At 41.3% G+C, this 23,491-nt stretch overlaps 1 protein-coding gene across 1 annotated transcript in view; it reads right to left on the bottom strand.

Moving 5' to 3' along the window:
* The window catches only part of Poln (DNA polymerase nu), a 202,889-nt gene that overhangs the window by 67,624 nt on the left and 111,774 nt on the right, over nucleotides 1-23,491 (bottom strand). The window contains exons 20-22 of the mRNA XM_046423887.2: nucleotides 9,528-9,585; nucleotides 8,522-8,599; nucleotides 7,494-7,608 (exon numbers count right to left, since the gene is read on the bottom strand). Of these exons, the coding sequence (XP_046279843.2) occupies nucleotides 7,494-7,608; nucleotides 8,522-8,599; nucleotides 9,528-9,585 (251 nt within the window). The remainder of the gene's footprint in view (nucleotides 1-7,493; nucleotides 7,609-8,521; nucleotides 8,600-9,527; nucleotides 9,586-23,491) is intronic.

The following is a 23,491-nucleotide window of genomic DNA, read 5'->3' as shown; positions in this document are numbered from 1 at the left end:
CCCCCTGGTGGTTTTCATAGGTCAACCTTAATGTACCTCATATAACCCAACTGGGGCTTGTTGAGACTTTTGAATATGTATATTGATTTCCTTCAATCATTTTGGAAAGTGTCTTCCATATTTATTTTGCTCTCTCCTCTCCTTGTGAGATGTCAGATATATTTAGATTAGTCCATTTTATTTTGTAACATAGATCTTAGATTCTGCTGGGTGATGTCTACTTTTTTCTGTCGTTGAATCTCATTTTTGACATTTTATGTTTGATTGTCTTCAAGTTCATGTGTCCTTTCCTATGTTGCATCTAGTCTATTGGATTCTTCAGTTTTGAGATGGATTTTTCATCTCTTACAATCTGACCCTGTCTATAGATTTTACACTTCTATTGAAATTCACCATATCTTAACACATATCTACCTTTTCATCTACATACTTTAGCATTTTTATCATTAAAAAATTCTCTTCTGATAGTTCCAATATCTGGATCATCTCTTTGGCTGACTTTAATGACTTCTATTGATTGTATACTGTCTTGGTCATAGGACACATTTTCTTCATAGATAGATAGATAGATAGATGAAATTATATAACTATATGAAACTATTATCTGTATGTTGGATATTTTTTATAAAAGAACAGTAGAGAATGAAGTTAATATTCACTTCTTAAAAAGGACTTTATACTCCTGTGAGGTCAGTAGAGTTGGGCATAAAATCAATCAGATCTGTGGTTGGGCTAGGTCTGGACTTCATTGTGATTTTAGTTTGATCCAGTTCACTACTGGTTTGAAATGTTTTGAAAGTGGAATTACAAATTCTTCTTCTATGGGGTCTGGAGAATTGCACAAATGTAGAATTTCTTGGAGTCTCCCAGCTCAGCTATCAACTTTACAGACCAGAGGAGAGCTCTGTTATAGACAAGTTGCCAGGTTTGGGGCTTGCTGGAAAGTCCACTTGCCCTCCAGTCCCATCCAACCTTTGTACTGGGTTTTGCCTCTACCAGAACACCTACATGGTTAGGTCCTCCAGTCCTTCTACCCCTGGAGCTCAGTTCTGGAGTGCCTTAGGCTGACTTCTCGCAGCTCTCCATGTCTCCTCCCAGCTTTGCTGTCTGCCCCTAGTCACTTGGTAAAGACTTGTGGAGGAAGAGTTGGTGAATGGTGTGCTCTGTAGCTGGGGCTTTTTAGAATTCCAATCTTTCTCACTAGCCCATGTTAATTAAAAGTTTAGCTGGTTTATTCTCCTCCCACCAATGGGATATTCTTCCTTTTCCTGCCCTCCACCAGGGATGAGAAAAGCCATGGTTTCTTCTTTTCTATGAATGGTTTGTAACTTTTTGGTACACTTAGCTGTATCCTCAGCTCTCAAGTTCAGAGAAACTGATTTTGCAGTTTACTCATCTTGACTGATTAGGTTAGAGCAACAATCTCTTGTGGGTTTTGTATATCTTCACTAAAAATTCGTCCAATAATTTCCCCATGAAATTAAAAGTTTATAAAACTAAAACAGCCATGTTTCAGAACATTTTGTTCAGTATAGGATGAGGTGTGCTTAAAGAGTGAGGTACAAGGGAAGTCATGTTGCCTTGCAAGGGGATAAGACCTATGTCCTCCATCATGTGGCTGTGTGACCCAGGGCTATGGTCAATCTAACAGAGCCTCTTTCCAAAGTTGCTCTTGCCTTCTAGGCAGAAGGCATCTCAGGTAACCAGTCACTGAAAGTCATTCTAAAGTACCTGGAGCACTTGTAAGATTCTCTGTAATGCTCATCTGCTTACTTGGATGGCATGAATTTTAGTAAAAGTAACTAAGAAGCAGACAGGAAGTGGTATGTGATATTATGTTGATGGAGACATATCCAAATATTGACATGAAGTTTTGGTAAGAACTTAGTATTTCTGCCAGGCATGGTGGTGTACGCCTGTAATCCCAATCAGGAGGATTGCAGGTTCAAGACCAGCCTCAGCAACTTAGTGAGGGTCTGTCTCAGATACAAAATAAAAAAAAAAAAACTAGGAATATGGCTCAGTGGTTAAGGAAATAAAAAAGAAAAAAAAATTCTTATTTATTTATACAACATGTCTATCACATTGTAACAAGGGTCTACTCCATGTCATCTGCTCTCTGTAATTGAAGGGTACAGCCCCAGTATACAATTGGAACAAGGCTGTGGCAGAGAAAGGAGAGGAAAATGGAGATGTGTTGTTTCTTATTTTTCTACCCAACAATGACACAAATTGTTTCCACTCACATGTCTCTGGCTAAAGCAAGTCACATGGCCATGTGAGTCAATGGGGAAGGAAGTATTCTTCCTTTAGAGAGAACTAACAAATATTTTTGAAAAATATTTCAGTCTACCTCAATCCACTCTTCTGATCACAAACACTTGCACCCCTCCCCTTTACACACAAAGAAATATTCATCACTTTACCACAGTGACAACCTAAAGTCCCGTCCAATGAGAGCCTGTGAACCAGGATTCAGGATCCTGTGATCATTTTTTTGTCAGGGCCTGATGCGCAAGCCCATCTACTGCTCCACATGTGGACAAGGACAGGGACAGGAAAGCCATGATAAACATCCCATTTAAAAAGGGAAGAACAGAGACCCAGCATCACTGGTCCCTAGCACCTTTGGATTCTCACTAAGTGGAAGTGGAGGGCCTTGGTTAGTCCCTGAAGCTGTCCCCTTGGGAATCTATTCCTAGCCCATCACTCTCCGTGGGTTTTTGCTCCATTTTTTGGACTTCTTTTCCATTGCCCTTCTTGGTTTTGTGTAAAAGGACAATGTAGAAGCTGCTTTCCTTGGGGAATGAGCCCGATTCCCAGACTGATTCTTGCCTTCCGAAGACTCGGGGTCCAAGTGTTGCTTTAAGCATCAAATAATCATAGAATATTTCAGCTTGGATTGGTGATTCTGTGGGAAGTACAGCTCTCAGAAACAGAATCAGTTCCTTCCACTTGACTTTGGTCAGCTCCATGCTCCCTGAGACACATCCACAACTCATTTAGAGATGTGTCCTCTCTCCAGATTTCATTGCAGGAACCTTGAGTTATTGGGAGTTTGTGGGAAAGGCACAAACTTTTAATGCTTTCTATTCTTTTCTTTCCATAGATGTACAAATATAAGGATTTTGGGTGCTACCTTAATTGTTTCAGATGTGTTAGCAATAGGCTTCAGGGTCACTCACACCTTTGATTATTTGAGTGTTTTATATATATATATATATATATATATATATATATATATATATATATATATATATATGTGTGTGTGTGTGTGTGTGTGTGTGTGTGTATATATACATATATATCTGTGGTAGATGGACATGATACTTTTATTTAATTTATTTATTTTTATGTGGTGATGAGGATTGGACTCAGTGCTTCACATACGAGGCAAGCTCTCTACCACTGAGCCACAACCCCAGCCTGATTTGTGCGTTTTAATTTACAGACCTTTTAAAACTTATCTTTCACTGGGTGAAGATGAAAATCATTGACATATTCCAACTTTCTGAAATCTCATTATTCCCTTTCATTCCTACTCATATACTGGCACTTCTTTTCCAAGTTTGTCCTTCTTCATTGTCACATGCAGACAATAGCAATCCAAGCATGTGCTAGCATTTTGTTGGCCCAGCTCTGCCTAAAGCCACAAGCTCATTAGGGTTATTATCTGCCCTACAAATAATCACAGTGATTAGTTATCACATTTTATTGGATGCCATCTTTTAGCCTCCAATAGACATATTGCAGCCAGTACCATGTTTTAGGATTTGATACAGCAGGCCATAAGTCACCAACTCCTAAGATCTCATGATTATCTAGCGGTGGGAGTGGGAGGGCAGCTCTGAATTCTCCTGATTCTTGTGTCCCTGCTTTTTCTCTGGCACCCGTCTGTCAATTTGCGGCTTCACAGATGATTTCCACTACTCCTCCCAAATTCCATCTTTTTTGGGGGGGCACAAGGGATTTAACTCAGGGGTACTTGACCACTGAGCCACATACCAGCCCTATTTTTAGCTTTCGCTGAGGCTGGCTTTGAACTCACAATCCTTGTGCCTCTGCCTCCCAAGCAGCCAAATTCCATATTTATATAACTTTGTAATCTTAAAGGCTTTTCAAAGAAGTTGTTACTTTTGGATAATGTTACTAAATATTTCAGAATACTTGCCTTTCTGCCTTTTGTGTTTCAAACAATAAGGCTTTTAGAAGGAACAAACATTTTTATGTGTAGTTGATCTGTCTTTTTTACCATGTACTATTCTAGTCCTCTGTTTAGAACATAAAAATCATTTCCACAGCAACTAATTATACTGTAAGTCACAAATGCAGAATTACTACTGCTGGTAGGAAATTAGAGGCAACCATAATACATATATTAAAAGCTCTTACTTCTGAAGGTCTCCCAAACACTAATAAGAGCTAATAAAATGCAGGGAAGACATACAAAATATCCAGTGTAGACATGTGCAATTCAAGCTGTCTTTGTGCATGATCAGCCTGACATGAATCTGAATACAATTCTTTTCTGCCACATGTATTATGCCTTTGTCAAAAAACAGTTGAGCATATTTGGTGAGCCTATTGCTGACTCTTCTTTTCTGTTCCATTGATCTATGTGTCTATCTCTCTGCCGCACATTAAGTCTATCAGGAAGTAATTCCTCCCAGCTCATTTTTCGTCAAGATTGTTTTAGCTTTTCTAAGGTCTGTGCCTTTTCATACACACTTTAGAATAAGCTTTTCTGTGTCTATGGACACCTTGCCTGAGTTTTAAATAAACTAATAAACCACATTACAAACCTACAGGTCAATTTAGGGAGAACTGACACATTCATATGTCAAATCTTCTGTACCATGAACACAATATCTCTCTTCTTTTTATTTTTTAAAATTTTTTTAGTTATTGATGGACCTTTATTTATTTATTTATATGTGGTGCTGAGAAGTGAACCCAGTGCCTCACACGTGTGAGGCAAGCCCTCTACCACTGAGTCACAACCCCAGCTCTACAATATATCTATTAATTTAGTCTGTAGTTTTGTTCTACTTTTCAACTTTCTTTGTCTGGTTTGGCATCAGGATTAACACTAGCTTCACAAATGAATTGGGATCCTTCCTGTTCTGTTTTTTGGATTAGGTTGTATCACTTAACTTATCTTTAGATATTGGATAAGATCCTCCCATGAAGTCATTTGGACTTGGGGTTTTCTTTTTAGGAACTTTCAGTTATAAATTCAATTTCTTTAATAATTACAGGAATATTCAGGTTATCAGTTTCATTCGAGTTAGGCTTTGGTAGTTTGTGGTTGTCAAGAAACTGGTTTTTTGAAAACAATTTTGCTTCCAATATTCCCTTATCACCTTCTGAGACAAGAGCTGTGGGACAGTGGGAGGAGCTGCACAGGGAAACACCAGGCAGAGAGGAGGCACAGTTAGGAACTTGAACCTCACTTAGGTAAGAGGGTCCTCTTTTAAGATTGAGAAAAGGGTAGAGATCTGTGAGACAACAGAAATGTTTGGAGTGGCTGACGAGACCAGGTCCCTCTCAGGTTGATGACCTTAATGTCACATGAACTCAATCATTCCCACTTTACGACTTTCCCCAGTGCCTGGGCTGCAAGACTGGGAGGTGGCATGGGCATCACCCAGGACTAGAAACCAGTAACCATGGAGGAGAAGACAAAAGAACACTGAGTCCAAAGGGGGCAGCCATTGGGGCTGAGTGCCAAGGAGAGGGGGTCCATGCAGTTCTTCACCTGCTGTCTATCCCCAGGCCTGACTAGGTGTCCAGCACCATCAGGCATACACAATCGGGGCCCTTAGAGCTCAGCATGGTGCAGAGGAGAGACAAATAACAACGACTGCAGCCCCACTGTGTGACAGGTACAGGGCGGGAGGTGTGGGGGGTAGGGCTGGACGGCTGAGCACAGGAGTAGGGCAGTGGGGACCAAGCATACGTCTGGGGTGCCCAGAGGTAGGGAGCTTAGGCCAGAGAGGACACAGCCAGGGCAGAAACCACTGGGTATGGAAGGAGAGAGTTGCAGAGGGTCCAGAGCAAGGCCAAGGAGGAAGGTGAAGGTTGGGACAGGAGAGGAAGTCCCTGAAGATGGCAGATGGCTGGACTTTGGTTGGAGCTTATGAGCTGCACTTGGCTCCTGATGGTTCTGTACTCCACAGAGTCATATCCATCATGTCCATCCAGGACCCCTCTTTTGGGCTTGGCAAATATTCCATTATTCCTTGGTTTTGCTGCTTTGCCTGATGTTCCAAACAAACACATTTCTACAACTATCCACACTTAAGTCCATCTTAGTGCACAGTAATTTTCTGACTCCCTACCACCTTCTCATAAAATATTTCCTGAATTTTATTATTCAAATGAAAGTCCTGTAGCGCTGGTATTTTTGGAAAATGCACAGGAAAGTATGAACTCTGCACTATCCACTCATTTATTTGAGAAAACTTCCGTGAGCCCCATGGCTTGGTAGAGCACATCAGGGAACCGAACTGGTACTCAGTGGATGACATGTGTGGACAGAGAGCAGCAGAGCTGGGGAAGGTCAGGATGGTGCCAGGGAAGCCCCCAGTACATGCCTAAGGGTAGGCTTAGATAAGGCTAGGGAGAGCTTCCAGAGCCCAGGGGAAGGAAAGGCCCCAGTGAGACAGGTGGCTGGTATACTGGGGCCCAGCCAGGGAGGACCAGAAAGTAGGTGGCCATGGGGCCAGAAAGCAGCCAGTATACCTGTCCTGGACAATGGGAGATGGCCTTGCCTCTGTGGAGCTCATATGCCTCCAGGAGGGCTGTGACAAAAAAGAGTGTGAGAAGGAAGCACAGGGCCCTATGTGGGGAGAGCCTTCCTGGAACTGACCTCTCTAATGATCCTGAGATAAGCAAATAACAGGAGATAAGGTAGGAGAGGTGGGAGGAGGGCCACAGTGGGGCAGCCTGAAGGAGAGGACCAAGGTGAGAAAAGGGGGTACCTGAAGCTGCTCAGAGAAGGAACAGTGATGGCAGGCACAGCAAGCTTCCAACAGCTAGCCCACTCTGCCCTCCTCTTCCTCATAGCAAAATCCTAACTTTGTGCAGATAGTGATGTATCTGGGCCAATAAAACCTGAGGCCAACTGTCTCCAGTACTTTATGAGACAGACCAATTCAGGCATGGACAGCCAATGGAGCCCATCACTCCTGCCCACCTCACCCAGCCTTGACACTTGCTCTCCTTGGCCCCCGCCCCCAGCCCTGGGCTCCCCTTTCTTCCTGTGTGTATTTCCAACATTCCTATCACATTCTTCTCAGTGGTGAAGATCCATCAGTTCTTTCAGAATTAGGAAGCTCTTGGCACCCTGGCTATCTACATCTTTTCAAAATGATTAACTACTAGAGAAAAACTGAATTTCTTTCTTATGAAAATAGCCTTGGAATAACTTCACACTTTTAAACTCATGTTAGCATTCCTAGATCTGATGATATTGTGGCTCAATATCTTACCACTGTGAAGCCAGGGTAGAAAACACATCATCTCTTTCAGATTCCTGGAATAACTTCAAAAGTTCTGGATCTCCAGATAAATGCGCAAGAATGCGCAATTCAATCTGTGAAAAGTCTGTGAGACAGAGCTTTGTGTCAAATGGGAATTCACCAACGATGCCCTGCTGTTGCTCACCCAGCCACCCTCAGATTGCTTTCCCTATCCAGGGTTGAACTTAACATCCCCACCTCCAAGGGCTAGACTCCTCTGGTCATATGATCACCCAAGTGTCACCTCTGTGTCAGCTGTCTGAAGACACCCTTTGCCTTCTGGGAGGCCAGCAAGGCCTCCCTCCAGGACAGGAGTGTTTATTTGTTACTTCATTCAGTGCACACATCATAGTTAGTAAGAGCCTTCTATGCAGGCTGTGCTCTTGGGTTGCATTAATGAGCAAAATAGCCAAGTTCCCTACCCCATGGAGCTCACATTCTCAAGGGGGACAGTTTGAGTTACTTGGTATGTCAGAAGGGGAGAAATGAAACGGAAAACACAGACCAAGGTAAAACGATTCGGTCTGGGCATGAGTGGTGTGTGTGTGCAGGCAAGTGCTAATGTGATCAGTCAGTTCCCCAATTTGTAGACACTTGTAGACCTAGACCTCACCAAGAAAGGGACGCTGAGCTATATGTGAGGAGGCAAAGCGGGAGCCCAGAGGCATCTGGGAAGTAGAGGAATAACATATGGCCAGCAGCCAATGTGGCTGCCTGGAGTGAGCAAGGGGTGGGAGCTGAGATGAGGACTGAGGAAGGCAGCAGGTTGAGTAGGCCATGCAGGGTGTGTGCCATCTAGATATGGCAAAGTGCAGGGACCCTAGAAGCCAAAGACCTATTATTATTTACTGGGCACAAATTTGCCTTAGGATTTAATTGAAGAAATTAATTCTGTAAGTACCTTTGAATTATTCAATTTGTAAATATTTGAACTGCATGAAAACACAATGAGTGAGCTACAGTGGTACAGATTATCCTCCATTGTTGCTAGCACATACCTGCTGCTAGGAAGATGTGGCCCCTGGAGGAAACAAGCAGGGTTCTTGGGGAGATGGTGAAAGTCTCATCTTCTTTACCTAAATTGTCATTGCAAGAGCACATAGTGAGTTTGGTTGTGAGTGCACTTGAAGATATTCCTCAGTGTAGAGTTATTTTAATACCACCCAAAGTTAAGAGTTTAGATTCTTAATTCTTACAACTATTTTTATTAATGTAATTTAAAAGAACAGTATTACATAAAGCTAGTGAGATTTTCTTATTGAAATTTCCTGTTTTTTTTTTCTAGAGGTTTTGACAAAGGGAAAAGCCAAATATTGATGCCTGAACATTCTAGTAAAAGTGCTCGAGACTCTGAGTTTCACTGTTAGATCTATGCAGGGCCATGCAGTTGTGATTTTCCCACTGGAGAAATCTGAAAATGGCGTAGGAGGCAGAGTGGCTGGTGGTCACCTTCCATGGACTCTGTTTGAGTGTAAACATTTACGTTTAGAAAGGGCCATTTGTGGTGCTTCATTGTGTGCCCACAGCCCAGGGGGAAGCACTGGCCCTGAAACAAAAGGTTGGGAATGGGCAACACAGCACCAATTTGTCCAACTGGAGCTTCCCTTTCTCAGAAATGTGAACATCAGCATTACAGTAGAATAACTCAAGAGAAAAAAAAATTGTGTGTGCTTTTATAAATATTTCCAGTAATTTTCAGACTTTAATAAAAGCCAGTGCTACTGAATGTAAGTTCTTTTTTTCTTTATCAGGAAGTTGGTGGGAGAGAGATAGTAGGAGGGGAGTTATAATTACTATCTATTTTAACTTGTAAGCTGCTAAAAGGGAGGTCCCATATCACATCAGCTACTCTTTATTTTTTCAATGTATATTTAAATCCTGGTCATGCAAACAAAGGAGAACTTCAGCAAAGTGGAGCAGTTAGTTATAGAAAAACAATTATAAAACACTTCTAAGTTTTAAATATGTTACCCAAGATTTTAGTAAGGCAGAAAGAAATATTACCTTTAAAATTCAGAGGCTTAGCAATTTGAATTGAGTGCTTGGAAATACCCTGGATATTCTGTTAATAATAACAGGAAAATAGCTTTAGCTAAAATATATATTCTTAAATTAATATGTACCATTTAAGGGTATTTAAAATGCAATAATATTTTATTAAACATGAACAAAATAAGCAATGCCAATGTTTCCTGCCTATTAACATTTACTATATTAATATGAAACACAGTTTTGGGGGAGATGCTACTAAGTACAGTCAGTAAATCTGAGAATAGCTCTTACTGGCTGTGTGAACCTTATTGTAATTACATGCAATATCTTTCACAACAACCCAAATCATGAAATCTATATATTGTTCTTTTATTTAAAAGCATACTTTAAGATGAAAATTCTGGCCTCTGCCCCTAGTCTCCCTTCCCCTGCTGCCCTACGCACTCGTTGGCTACCTCCATCTCAGCCCCTCTGTGGCTGGCAGTGGGTGAAGCTGCATCCCCTGCGAACCCCAGAGGGCCATTTGTCAAGCACCACTGCTCTGCACCTTTACACCTGGGGTAAAGAGCAGTAGCTTCTAGCCTGTTCCCACTATTCTAATCATGAGAATTTCTGTTAAAATCCTTCTTGATCCTTGGCAGGACAGTAAATGACACCCACTTTGTCTAGACATGAAATCCTTTTGGTGCAACTTGGTCTTGACCCCCTGATTATATCTGATGAATTCTTCCACAGTGGGAACTGCTGAGCATCAAAGCCCTGCTGTCTTATAGGGACGCATTTTAATGTCCAAATGCTTCTTAGTAAGGGTGCAGTTAAAAGTGGTCTCAAGGAAATTTAGAAAATATGTTGGCTCTTAAGCAATTTGGGAAATGCAAATCAAAATTACACTGAGATTTCATCTCATTTCAGTTAAAATAGTAATCATTAAGAATACAAATAATAATAGATGCTGGTGAGGATTTGGGAGAAAAAGAAAAACTTTTATATTATTGGTGAGATTGTAAATTAAACCATCATGAAAACAAGTATAGAGGTGCTTCAAAAGACTAGGAATGGAACCACCATACAACCCAGTTAGCCCACTCTTTGTGGTATTTATCCGGAGAACCGAAATTAGCATAGTGATACATGCATACCATGTTTATAGCAGCACGATTCACAATAGTCAAGTTATGGAACCAGCCAATGTATTTATCCACAGATAAATGAATTAAGAAAATCTAAAAATGCAGTTTTTATATTTAAAAACATAAAAATGCAGTTTTTTTTTACAGTTTTTACTTGGCCATGAAGAAGAATGAAATTATGCCATTTGAAGGAAAATGGATTGAATTTAAGAGCATTATACTATATTAAGTGAAAGTGGAGCCAGAATCAGAGAGTCAAGGGAAATATGTTTTCTCTCATGTGGGAAAACTAAAGAGAAAAAGCAAAAAACGGGGGCAGGGATCTCATGAAATTAGAAGGGAGACCAGTAGAACAGAGGAAGGGAATCCTGGGAAAGGAGCAGGGGAAGAAAAGGGAAGGTACTGAGGGACAAAATTGATATTGATTTTTAGTTTTTTAAAATGTTATATGTCACAGTGAATCCCATTATTATGTATAATTATAATGTCCCAATTAAAAATATGTTGAACAGAATGAAAAAGAAAATACAAAATGTCAAAATTCATGGAATGTAATTGAAGCAGTACTTAGAGGGAAATTTCTAGCAATATATGTGTTGAAAAAGAATAAAGATCTCAAATAAAGATTCTACCTCTAGAAACTATGAAAAAAGAGTAAATTAATTCCAATATAAGTAAAATAAAAATAATAAAAGCTTAGATTAAATTAAAAATAGACATCAATAGAGAAAAATCAGTGAAACCCAGAACTGGTAACAGAACAATAAAGCTTAAAAACTCTAGTCAAACTGTTCAAGGAAAATATAAGATTAAAAAAATGACCAGTTTCATGAATGAAAGGGAGTTATCACTACAGATTCTACAGAGATTAAGGACACTAAAAAAATATCATGAGCCATGACATGCTCATACACTGGGAAACTCAGAGGAAGATGGATGATTCCTTATGTGAATGACCAAAATTAATTCAAAATTCAAAATCTGAATAAACTACATATATTACAGATATTGAATTAATAGTTAAAAAGCCTTCCTAAAAAGAAAATTCCAGGCCCAGATGAAAGATAAGTCTTAATTCTTATAGTTTTTATGTTGCTTCAATACCCATTTTGAATTTGTTTACCTTTCTCATATCAGAAGCAGAACTTGGTCAACCTCGAGAGTTTCCAGTTCTCTGCCTCCTTTCAGTTGTTCAAGATGCTTGACCCAAGCATCTACCTTATACAACCATTTCATGGGAGCTGCTTCCCTAGGAGGCAGCTAGATGTTTAACTCACCCCAGTGACCCTTACCCTCTTACAGACTGTGAAGATAGGCCACAGTGACCACCTCTGCTCCTAGCATGACTCCATACAGCTTGTGCCTTCTTGCTCCAGACTCACCAATAAGAGATCTTTCCTTGGGGCATCTGCTTGGGTAATGCCCTGAACCCTAACAAAGGTTTCGACCGGCAAGTCTCTTTCCGTCTGTCTCCACCACTGCCAGTTGAACATTCCAAAATATATGAACAACTAAAAATGCCCTGAGCAATGAGAGGTACTTCTATTATGGTGGAGTGAGGAACATGTTTATTCTAAAAAGTCAGTATTTACTCATTGATTACCAGTGCTGGACATCAGAAAAAAAGAAAAACACCAACCAACATCACTCATAAACAATGACAGAACAAACCTCAATCAAATAGTAGCAAACTGAGTTCAGCAACACAGAGAAAGAATTACATACCATGACCAAGTAGGAGTTATCTTGGGAATGCAAGATTGGCTTAAAATCCAGAAATAGCTAATGTGATAAGTCATATTCACAAAATAAAAGATAAAAGATAAATTATCTCAATAGAACAGAAGGAACAACAACAAAATCCAACATTCAGTCACATGAAAATATCTCTAAGAAAAGAAAGGAATTTTTTTGACCTAACAGCACCTGTGAGGTTTACTCCCTATGAGTAACTTTGGCAGCTGACGCTGCTGTACAAGGCAGGCCTGTCTCCCGTCTGTTAGCATGCCACACCAGCATCAAGCCAGACTGTGGCTGACAGGGAGGCTCTGGGAAGCACTGTGCTGCAAGGATCACTAGTGGACAGGAGCCCAACTCCTGATGCCTTTCCCGGAGCACACGACACGTTTGCCTTCATGAGAGCTGCTCCACAGTGAAAGAGGAATACATGTTTCCTATTTGCCCAGAGAAAGTAGTAAAGTTTAAATTTATTGTTCTCAAATGAGTTATGAAGGAAGACATTTAATAATTAAATGTCAACTTCTATGTTTTTATAATATAACAAATAAATGAAACCTCACAAAATGTCTAATTTATGTAGTGCACTTTGCTATATATGATGTGTACTTTGAACATCTTAAGAGAAAATATGTTTTATTCTTTGGCCACATGGCAAAAATGTCATCCTGAGAAAGTTTTATTTTTACCTTCCACAATGGCTGACAGAAATCAACCCAATCTGTAGGCACCACAAGCCTCAAAAAGCATTTCTCTGTTATCCTCAATGTCCATTCTGTTCCTGGCGGCTTGCCGAGGTGCAAATGGCAGATTTGGTATCCACTACAACAGAGCATTTCAGCCAGTGACCAGTGTCTTACTGTTGGCTGACAGGGTGTGGACATGCCATGCAAACCAGGCAAATGCCATGCACCCCAACTCAAGACTAGAGCCACACAAAATCACTGAAGCAGAGAAAGTGTCTTCAGTCCGTGTCCCTCTACGAAGTGCCTCCAACATGTCTAGAGACCAGAGCTATTAAAATTAAATAATCTGCTCTTAAAAATAGAACCAGATTTTGTTGTGTGTGTTAAGAACACTACCAAAATTGTCTATCATGTTCAGAATTTTTTCAACAAAAATGCATTTTTAACAGTTTTAGAGAATTGTTGTGAAGTCAGTTCCGAGTTCTGACTACCCCAAAGAGTTCCCTCATCCTTGCCACGTTACAGTGAACTAAACTTGGCACTTTTTCCAGATCCCACCATTTTTACAGGATGTCCTTTTCTGCTTAACCACATGACATTTGGTCATCACACCCCTAGGGTTCCTCCAGCTGCGACAGCTTCTCAGACTTGCCTTGCTTTTTGAGGATTGGTCAGGCAAAGTGTCCCTCGGTTTGGAGCTGTTGTGATTTTTTTCTCATAGTGATGGTGGGATCATGGGTTATTTGGAGGAAGACCACAGAAGGAAGGTGCCATCTCATCATGTCACATTAAGTGAACACACTATTGACAAGACCTGTGGCCATTGACATTGATCACCAGGATGAGGCAGTTCTCTAGGCCTCTCCAGCATAAAGTGGCTTTTTTATTTTCCCCTTTCCTACACTGTTCACTTGGCAAGCAGGTCACTAAGCAGGGCCCACGCTTAAGGTGTCACACAAAGCATTTTTTGTGTGTCTGATGAAAGACAAAGAGAAAGAAGGGTGTGTTTGCCACAATTAATGACAAACCAGTACTGATACATTATAATGAACAAAAGTGAGATTTCACTTAAATCTCCTTTGTTTTTAACTAATGTCCTTTTTTCTTTCTTTTTTTTTGTTCCAGGATCCCAGCGAGGTCGCCAAGCTGCATTGAATCATAACCTCTTCCAGGACTCCTTTTAGCTGTGGTACTTTATCAGACATCTTTTTTTTTTTTTTCCACAAAGACCTTGACAGTTTTGAGGAGCACTGGGCAGGTATTTTGTAGAGTGTCCTCACTTGGTATTTGTGAGTTTCTCTCCTGATTACACTGGGGCTCCGGGACTGGGGAGAAAGAACACAACTGTAAGGTGCCTGCCATGCTCATCTCGTCACATCAAGGGCACACTGTCAACGGGGTCCATCACTTTGGATGTCGAACTCGATAGCTGGGCCAAGCTGGTTTCTGACAGGTTTCCCCTGTGTGAAGCTATTATTTCTCACTCTTTCCATACTGTTCATTTTGGAAGGAAGACAGTAAGCATGGCCCATACTACTAGAGTGAGGGGTTACATCCACCGCCTTGAGGACAGAGTACCTACAGAAATTATTTGACATCCTTCTGCAAGAGAGATTTATTTATGCTTTCTTATTTGTTTATTTACTTGTTTATATCGATATGGACTCATGGATATTTATTTTATGCTTTGGATCATATCCCAATGCTACTTTGTTATTTAGATTGTTCATACTTTAGCCATTGAGATCTCTTTCAGTCAGCTCCTGTGTCCCTCTGGCCCAATCTATTTTTACCTTTAAACATTTTGTTACTTTCTGGTAGTACAAGACATCCCAGCCCCATCTAATATGCTTTCTGCCCAGTCCTAGAATCAGCCCTCTTCCCCTGGAGCCCTAGTCTCTTGATTAGAAAGTGATGTTAGATGACAGGACCTAGTTGCTGGGTGCTGGGTGTGCTTAACTGCTTCTAGATCCTCTCAACCAACAGAGAAAGGAAATACAGGTGTGGGCTGATCTATGTGTACACATATATCTCTAAGTACTTCCATATGTAGCCATCCGTATCTACATGAAGTTCATCAACATGATTTCACACCAGTGTCTCCAATTCTAACCCACTGCCACACAGATCATTCTAACAGTGAGAAGCCTGGTTACCACCATCTACCATCCATCTATTTAGCTATTAATCCATAGCACATGCAGAGTGTATCAGAATTGTTAATGTATACCCCAGGAAAACAATTTTATCAACTAGTGTAAGTGACTATGTTCAGTTCTCCTACCTTTCGTTTTCAAGACTGCCTTCATTTAAGGTCACTACCTCCCCTTCCCTGCCCGCCAATTTCCCTCAGTGAGGTTATTTCATTCATTTTAAAATTTGTTTTAATTAGTTATACATGACAGTAGAATGCATTTATGCACTTTGATATATCATACATAGATGGGGTATAATTTATCATTTTTCTGATGGTACCTGTTGTAGAATCACATTGGTCATGCAGTCACATATGTACCTAAGGCAATAATGTCTGTTTCTTTCATTCTACTGTCCTTCCTATCCCATATTCTCTCCCCTCCCCTCCCTTAACTCACCTCTACCTAACCTAAGGTAACTCTATTCTTCCCTAGCTCCCCCTCCTTATTGTGAATTAGCATCTGCATAAAACAGATGCTAATTCAAAGGCCAAGAAAACATTCGGCCTTCGGTTTTTTGGGACTGGCTTATTTCACTTAGCATGATATTCTCCAACTCCATCCATTTATCAGCAAATTCCATAATTTCATTTTTATTTAAAGCTGAGTAATATTGAATATATACACCATATTTTCTTTATCCATTCATTTATTGAAGGACACTCAGGTTGGTTCCATTGTTTAGCTATTGTGAATTGAGCTGCTATAAACACTGATGAGGCTGCATCACAGTAGTATGCTGATTTTAAGTCCTTTGGATATAAACCAATGAGTGGGATAGCTGGGTCAAATGGTGGATCCATTCCAAGTTTTCTGAGGAATCTCCATACTGCTTTCCATAGTGGTTGCACCAATTTGCAGTTCTACCAGCAGCGTGTGAGTGTACCTTTTCCCCCACATCCTCGCCAACATTTATTGTTGCCTGTATTCTGGATGATTGCCATTCTGCCTGGAGTGAGATGAAATCTTAGAGTAGTTTTTATTTTCATCTCTCTAATTGCTAGAGATATTGAGCATTTTTTCACATATTTGATGATCAACTGTATTTCTTCTTCTGTGACCTGTCTGTTCAGTTCCTTAGCCCATTTATTGATTGGGTTATTTGGCTTTTTGGTGTTGAGTTTTTTTGTTTCATACTTTTTTAGTATATATTTATTTTTAGTTGTTAATTAACATTTATTTTATTTATATGTGGTGTTCACCATCACCTCCCCACCTAGCCCCGAACATCTGGCAACCACTCATATCTTCATGGTCTCTACAGTTTTGCCTTTTCCAAAATGTCATATAATTTGGAATCATGGTATACAGTTTTTCCAGATCAGCTTCTCTCACTCACAAATTAGAGATTCATCCATGTCTTTTTGAGGTTTCATAACTTATTCCTTTGTATCACTGAAGAATATTCTTCTATATGGATGTATCATAGGTTGTTTATCCCCTCACCCACTGAAGGACATCTTGGTTTCTTCCGGGTTGGGGTAATAATTAGTATAGCTGTCATAAGCACGTGTGTCCAGGTTTTTGTGGAGACGTAAGTTTTCACATCAGTTTGATAAATACCTAGGAGGGTGATGGCTGGATCATACAGTATTTAGTTTTGTTTAAATGTGCCAAACTCTTCCAAAGCAGCTATACCATTTTTTATTCCCAGAAGCAATGAATAAATTGTCTATTGCACTACATCCTCACCAGCAATGATGACGATTTACAGCAATTTCAGCGATTCTAATAGGTGTATAGTGGTATCTGTCTTAACTTCTCCTTCTCTTTCGTGCTACACACTCCTCATAATCTTTCAAGTCTCAGCACAAGCCCTCTTTCCTTGAGGAAGAAGACTCTAGCTTCCTACTTGAGCAGGGTTTGGTGTCTGTTGCAGTGCCCTTGACAGCATTCTCCAAATATCAGACCAAACACTGACCACAGACTCATACAATTCAGGTCCTGGTTCCCCCTTTCCAGCTGCCTAGCATGTATAAAGTGCTTAATAAAATGTGTGGTCAATGCATGAATAAAGCCAAAGGGCATTAAAGCTCATCAGTAACTGAACACTGAGTGCACATGATATATAAGTGGCCATTTACATATCTTAACTCCTTAGTTCTACTTATGTCTTTTGTAAGCATCCAATATTCATTAAGTACCACTAGACATGGGGGCAGCAATTCAAATGAATTCAGACACAAGTTCCCATCTATCATAATGTGTGCATCATACACATAAATTATGGGATTCAAGGTTCACATGGACAAAACTGGAAAAGAATTGCAGGAAATCTCCATGGGTGCTCTGAGAGAAAGGAAGAGTACTTTAGGTCCCTGAGGGGTGGTACTAGTAAATACATATGGTAAGCAGCCGTAGAACCATGTGTTCCTTTTGTAACCATCCTCCTCCAGCAAGGCCTTCCTGGAGGCAGTGGCAGTCCACAAGAGTTCTCCAATGCTGATGCCTTTCCCATCGCTTTGCAGCAAGACCTGCGTGCCAACCAGGCCTGTGAACATCTGCTCACATACAGGGTGTTACCTTCATACATGCATACATGAAATGCTGTGCAGCTCCTGGATGGGCCTCTGGGATGAGTGGGGCACCCTTGGTCACAGATGGAAGCACACTGTCACAGGCTGCAGCAGCAAACAAGTCAGATACCACCCAGCAGACCAGATCTCAACACACAGGTGGGACTGTGCCCTTCTGAGGAAAAGGAAGAGAGAAATGATAACTACTTGCAGACACCACATGGCCAGGAGGGGCTGGGCTTCCATGAACCTCTTCAGGTGTGAAGTTGGCTATCCAGGCTGATTCCAAATAGTAATATCTGTACATTTCCACATGAGCCTTCAAGTCAGTTTGTTGGAGTCCATTGTATATTATTTATGTCATGTCAGTTCATCCCCTTGAATTGACCACACATGAAAATGAACGCCCAGGTCCAACCCATAAGCTTGAACCATGAGACCATGCTTGTGAGGCGCTTGAACACTGGAGCTGAGCACAGGTGAACAGAGTGAATACAATGCAATCGCACATGCAGGAGCTCTTAAAAAGTTCCCAAACTATGGACCTTTAAAAGCAAACTGGGATCATTTTCTTAGTTCTATTCTCTTCTAGGGTATAAACTTTTCTGCTGTTAGTGTGGATATAAAAGTGTACAAAAATCATTTCAAGCTCCCTGTGTAAATAAGCACAGCCAGATTCTCCAGGATATGGAGGTGCACCAGTGGGAAAGCCATGTGATTGACTTCTACTGCTTAATCTGGGCAGACAAGTCTCTGGTGGCAGCTGGAGAGAAAGTGCCAGCGGTGGAAAGTAGGCACTCCAGGATTTGCTTTCATGGCGAACTTTGGTGTGTACAAAGAAATAAGAGAACTTAGAAAAATTCAATGTTAAGAACCTTTATTTCACATTCAGCAAAAGGTGAGAGGTGACATTTAATTCCACATGAGGCATTAGTTAAAATGTCAGTAGTTGTAAGTGAAATGCTAGGCAGGGGGAGTGTCAGCTGTGGGTGAAGGATACTATACCCCTGAGCATACTACCCACTGCCTTTCTGCTTGGGTGTCATGAGGGCCAGAGCTCCAAACTGCAGGTGCCAAGCCTGGGAGATGGGGGAATCCCAGAAACAGTAATGGCAACCCTGCTCTCACTTCATCCTCCCATGGCCTCTGGAATGAGGCTGCAGGGCCAGTGACAGGCACTGAAGAGTGAATAGAATAAAAGGTCATTTTCATACTAACACAGCAAAGGAGGTGTTACCTTGTTCCATTTAATGGATGAGAAAACTGAGGTTTCTATAAGTTAAGTGACTTGCTAGAGCTGCACATCTAGAAAATAAGCTGGTATTTGAACTCAAGTCTGCGTAAATCCAAGGCTCTGTTGCCTCTGTAGTCCTGTCAGACAATGTGGATGTTTCCTGAATGATTTTTCTTAAAACAAGGGAAAGTGAAACAAGCAAAAACCATAGCAACAAAAAATCATGAAAGGACAATTGAGACAGAGCATGGAGAATGGGTCTTGCCAGGAAACCCAGCCCATGCACTGGACCCACCCAGCTCCTGGAGCCTAATCTACAGCCCAAGGGCAGTGTGGGCCCTGACTCTGCATGGGGAACAGGACCCTGTAAGCGGCACAGTTGGCCCTGGGTGTACATCAGTGGCCCTCTCTGCCTGGACTACTCCTGCTGGTATGTCTCCCCTTTCCTTTGCCTCCTGAAAGCCATGGTTTAGTGTCCCCTCCTCAGGGAGCCCACCCTGACACCCCTATTCAAGATTGCACTCCCCTGTACTGTTCATCCTTTCCCTTGTTACGCATTTTCCATATTATGGTACTGTCTTTTGCATTATTGCTCATCTGATTTAATTATTGACTGTCTCATGCCCTGCACTCCTAGATTCCACAGGGCAAAGGTTCTGACAGATATAGCAGAATCACCTTAAAACAGCCTGGCCTACAGTAACTGGGTCATGAATGAATGAATCAATGGATGGATGGGGAGTAGCCGAAAACAGGATTGGAGAAGCAAGTGCCCTGGATGCTAAAAAAGGAGGTAGTCTGCACTGAGGGCTCTGGAGCAGTAGAGCTACAGGACTGATTTGCATTTCTGAGAGATCTTCCTGACTGAACAGATAGAGTTGGTGGACTACAGAGCTGGTACCAGGAAAGGAGTGAACAAAGACTGTCCCAGGATGAGTGGTAAAGAAGGGCAGGGTGAGCCATGCCAGGAGGTAGTCCTAGAGGAGTGGTGACTAACTAGGTTCTGCAGGACTCTGGCCCAGGTGACTGAGTGACCTGAGGAATACCATCACCCACTTAGTGATCCCAGAGAGGCACATATGGCTTTAAAATGGGGAGATCAGTGTGCCTTTTTGAGATACCTGAAGGAAAGCTGAATGGAGAGTAACTGGAAGCTCAAGGGGAATTTGGGTGGGCATGCTGGTTAAGGAGGCACTGTGCAGTGGCCTGAGAAGAAAGGAGCACGGGGAGAGGTCTACTGCTCTGGGAAGGGGACAACTCCCAAGGCATCTGACTTTCCAATATTTAGCCAAGCAGGCCGAGCTGGATGATTTGCACAGGCAGAGCAGCCACAAGGTGGGTGGGGAGGTGGGTGAGGAGAAATGGGACAGGCCTCCGGAGGGAAGCACTGGCTTCTGGCAAGCAAGCAAAGCAGGAGCCTAGGCTGTAGCTCAGGGGGGACAGCATGACTGAGAGGGAACAAGGTTCTCCACCTGTCCATGTCGGGCCCTGACAACGATTTTGAAGCATAGGACACAATTCCTCAGGACATAACCAGCATGTGAAATGGAATACAGTAGGGAACTGAGTCTGTGGTACCCACTATGGTACCTGCTCTGCCCTCAGCCCAGTGAAGAGGAAGTGCATGGAAAGCACTGGAAGACTCCCCTTCCCACTGTAAGTGACATGAAATATACTCACTTCACTCTAAACAGAAGCAGAAAAACATAAATCATTATAGAGATTTTAAAAGCTCATTTGGGTTTCAAATAGTGGTATAGATTTAGCAATAATTACATGGTTTATGGACATTTTGCTAATAAATATTTTTAAAATTTTTTTATTAGTTGCTCAAAACATTACAATGATCTTGACATATCATACATTTGACTCAATGCGGTACATAATCTTATTTTTCCACGTATACAATTGCAGGATCACATTGGTTATACAGCCACGTTTATACATAGGGCCATACTAGTGCCTATTATATTCTGCTATCCTTCCTATCCCCTCCCTCCCCTCCCCTTCCCTCCCATCACCTCTTTCTACCCAATCTATTGTGACACATTTCTCTCTCTCTTTTTTCTTCCCCCTCACACCATCTTATATGTAATTTTGCATAACAATGAGGGGTTCCTACCATCTTCTGTGCAATTCCCCTTCTCTCTCCAATTCCCACGCACCTCTCGTCCCTAAATAATGGTAATCTTCTTCTCATGCTCTTTCTCCCTGCTCTGTTTTGAGTCGCCCCCTTTATATCAAAGAAGACATTCTGCATTTGTTTTTTAGGGATTGGCTAGCTTCACTTAGCATATTCTGCTCTAATGCCTTCCATTTCCCTGCAAATGGCATGATTTTGTTATTTTTTAGTGCTGAGTAATATTCCATTGTGTATAAATGCCACATTTTTTGACCCAGCTATTCCCCTTCTCGGCTATACACAAAAGACCTTAAAAGAGCATACAACAGGGACACAGCTACATCAATATTCATAGCAGCACAATTCACAATAGCTAGACTGTGGAACCAACCCAGATGCCCTTCAATAGATGAATGGATAAAAAAATGTGGCTAATAAATATTTTGAAAGATATTTAAATTACATTGTATGGGAAGTGTATTTGTCAACAAAGCCAAAAAATAGCATGCCGACGATGTAAAGATTTTAATTAGAATTGTTCAGATGAGCTATGCAACATTACATGATCATGAAGAAAAGAATGCATGAATATCAGTGCAGGAGAGCTAGGTTCTTCATGGGTGGTGCAGTCTGTGCCTTGAGGACAAACTCTAAGAATCTTCACCAGATAACAACTGACCAATGGCTGGTCCTTGAAAGACAGAACAGCACATTTCCTATTAGAACCAGGAAGATGAATGATAAATAGCTCTTTTTGGGTACATTTCAAGGGGGTACTGGTTAAGTTAAACCTATCTTACAGAGTAGATTTAAAATTTGTCCAATTGGAGTAAGGGCAGAGCAGATCAGCCGCCCACGCCTGCAAGGTAGGCAGACCTGCAACCGACCGGCAGAACAGGCCCAGGGGTCCGCAGGCGTGGTAGACACGTCACACCAATTGGAGGAGGGGCAGAGCAGAGCTGCCGCCCGCGCCTGCAAGGTAGGCAGACCTGCGACCGACCGGCAGGACAGGCCCAGCAGCCCGTCAGCGAGGTAGACAGATCACCCCAATTGGAGGAGGAGCACAGCCGCCGCCCAACCCTGCAAGGGAGACTTTTCAACTATACAAGAGCAATATAAATATATAGGGGGAAAAATTCAAAAACACAACAGTTTCACCAAGCAGAAAGAAACACGAGCAGTATGAAAAGACAAGGAAAGAAAGGACCACAAGCAATGCAGGTCAACTCAACTTTAGAAGAGGTAATAGCTGCAGCAGATGGAATGTCAGATAAAGAATTCAGGATATACATGCTTCAGATGATCTGGAGTCTCAAGGAAGACATTAGACAGCAAAATCAGACAATGAAAGATCACTTCGACAATGAATTACACAAACAAATCCAGGAAGCAAAAGATCAACTATACAGGGAGATAGAGGTTATAAAAAACAAACAAACAGAAATCCTAGAAATGCAAGAAGCAATAAACCAACTTAAAAATTCAATTGAGAATACTACCAGCAGAGTAGAACACTTAGAAGATAGAACATCAGACAATGAAGACAAAGTATTTCAACTTGAAAAGAACATAGACAGCTCAGCAAGACTGTTAAGAAACCATGAACAGAACATCCAAGAAATATGGGATAACATAAAGAGACCAAACTTAAGAGTCATTGGGATACAGGAAGGTATAGAGGTCCAAACCAAAGGAATGAGCAATCTATTCAATGAAATAATACAAGAAAACTTCCCAGACTTGAAGAATGAGACAGAATCCCAAATCCTAGAAGCCTACAGGACACCGAATGTGCAAAATCATAAGAGATCCACAGCTAGACACATTATAATGAAGATGCCCAACATAGAGAATAAGGAGAGAATTTTAAAAGCTACAAGAGAAAGGAAGCAGATTACATTTAGGGGTAAACCAATCAGGATAACAGTTGATCTTTCAACACAGACTCTGAAAGCTAGAAGATCCTGGAATAACATTTCAAACACTGAAAGAAAATGGGTTCCAACCAAGAATTGTGTATCCAGCGAAATTAAGCTTCAGGATGGAAGATGAAATTAAAACCTTCCACGATAAACAAAAGTTAAAAGAATTTGCAGCTAGAAAACCATCTCTTCAAAACATCCTCGGCAAAACATTACAGGAAGAGGAAATGGAAAATAACAATGAAAACCAACAGTGGGAGGTAGGACAGTAAAGGGGGGAAAAATAATCAAAGAGGAAAACAAACCATGTTTAGTAACATAAATAAACAAATATGGCTAGAAGAACAACCCATATCTCAATAATAACCCTAAATGTTAATGGCTTAAACTCACCAATTAAGAGACACAGCCTAGTAGAATGGATCACAAAACAA

Source organism: Marmota monax, unplaced genomic scaffold (assembly GCF_021218885.2).
Source record: "Marmota monax isolate L192 unplaced genomic scaffold, Marmota_monax_Labrador192_F-V1.1 WCK01_AAM20220418_F8-fsc00009, whole genome shotgun sequence".
NCBI classification, from domain to species: Eukaryota; Metazoa; Chordata; class Mammalia; order Rodentia; family Sciuridae; genus Marmota; species Marmota monax.
The sequence above is the reverse complement of the archived record's forward strand: the minus strand, read 5'-3'. Positions and strand labels throughout refer to the sequence as shown.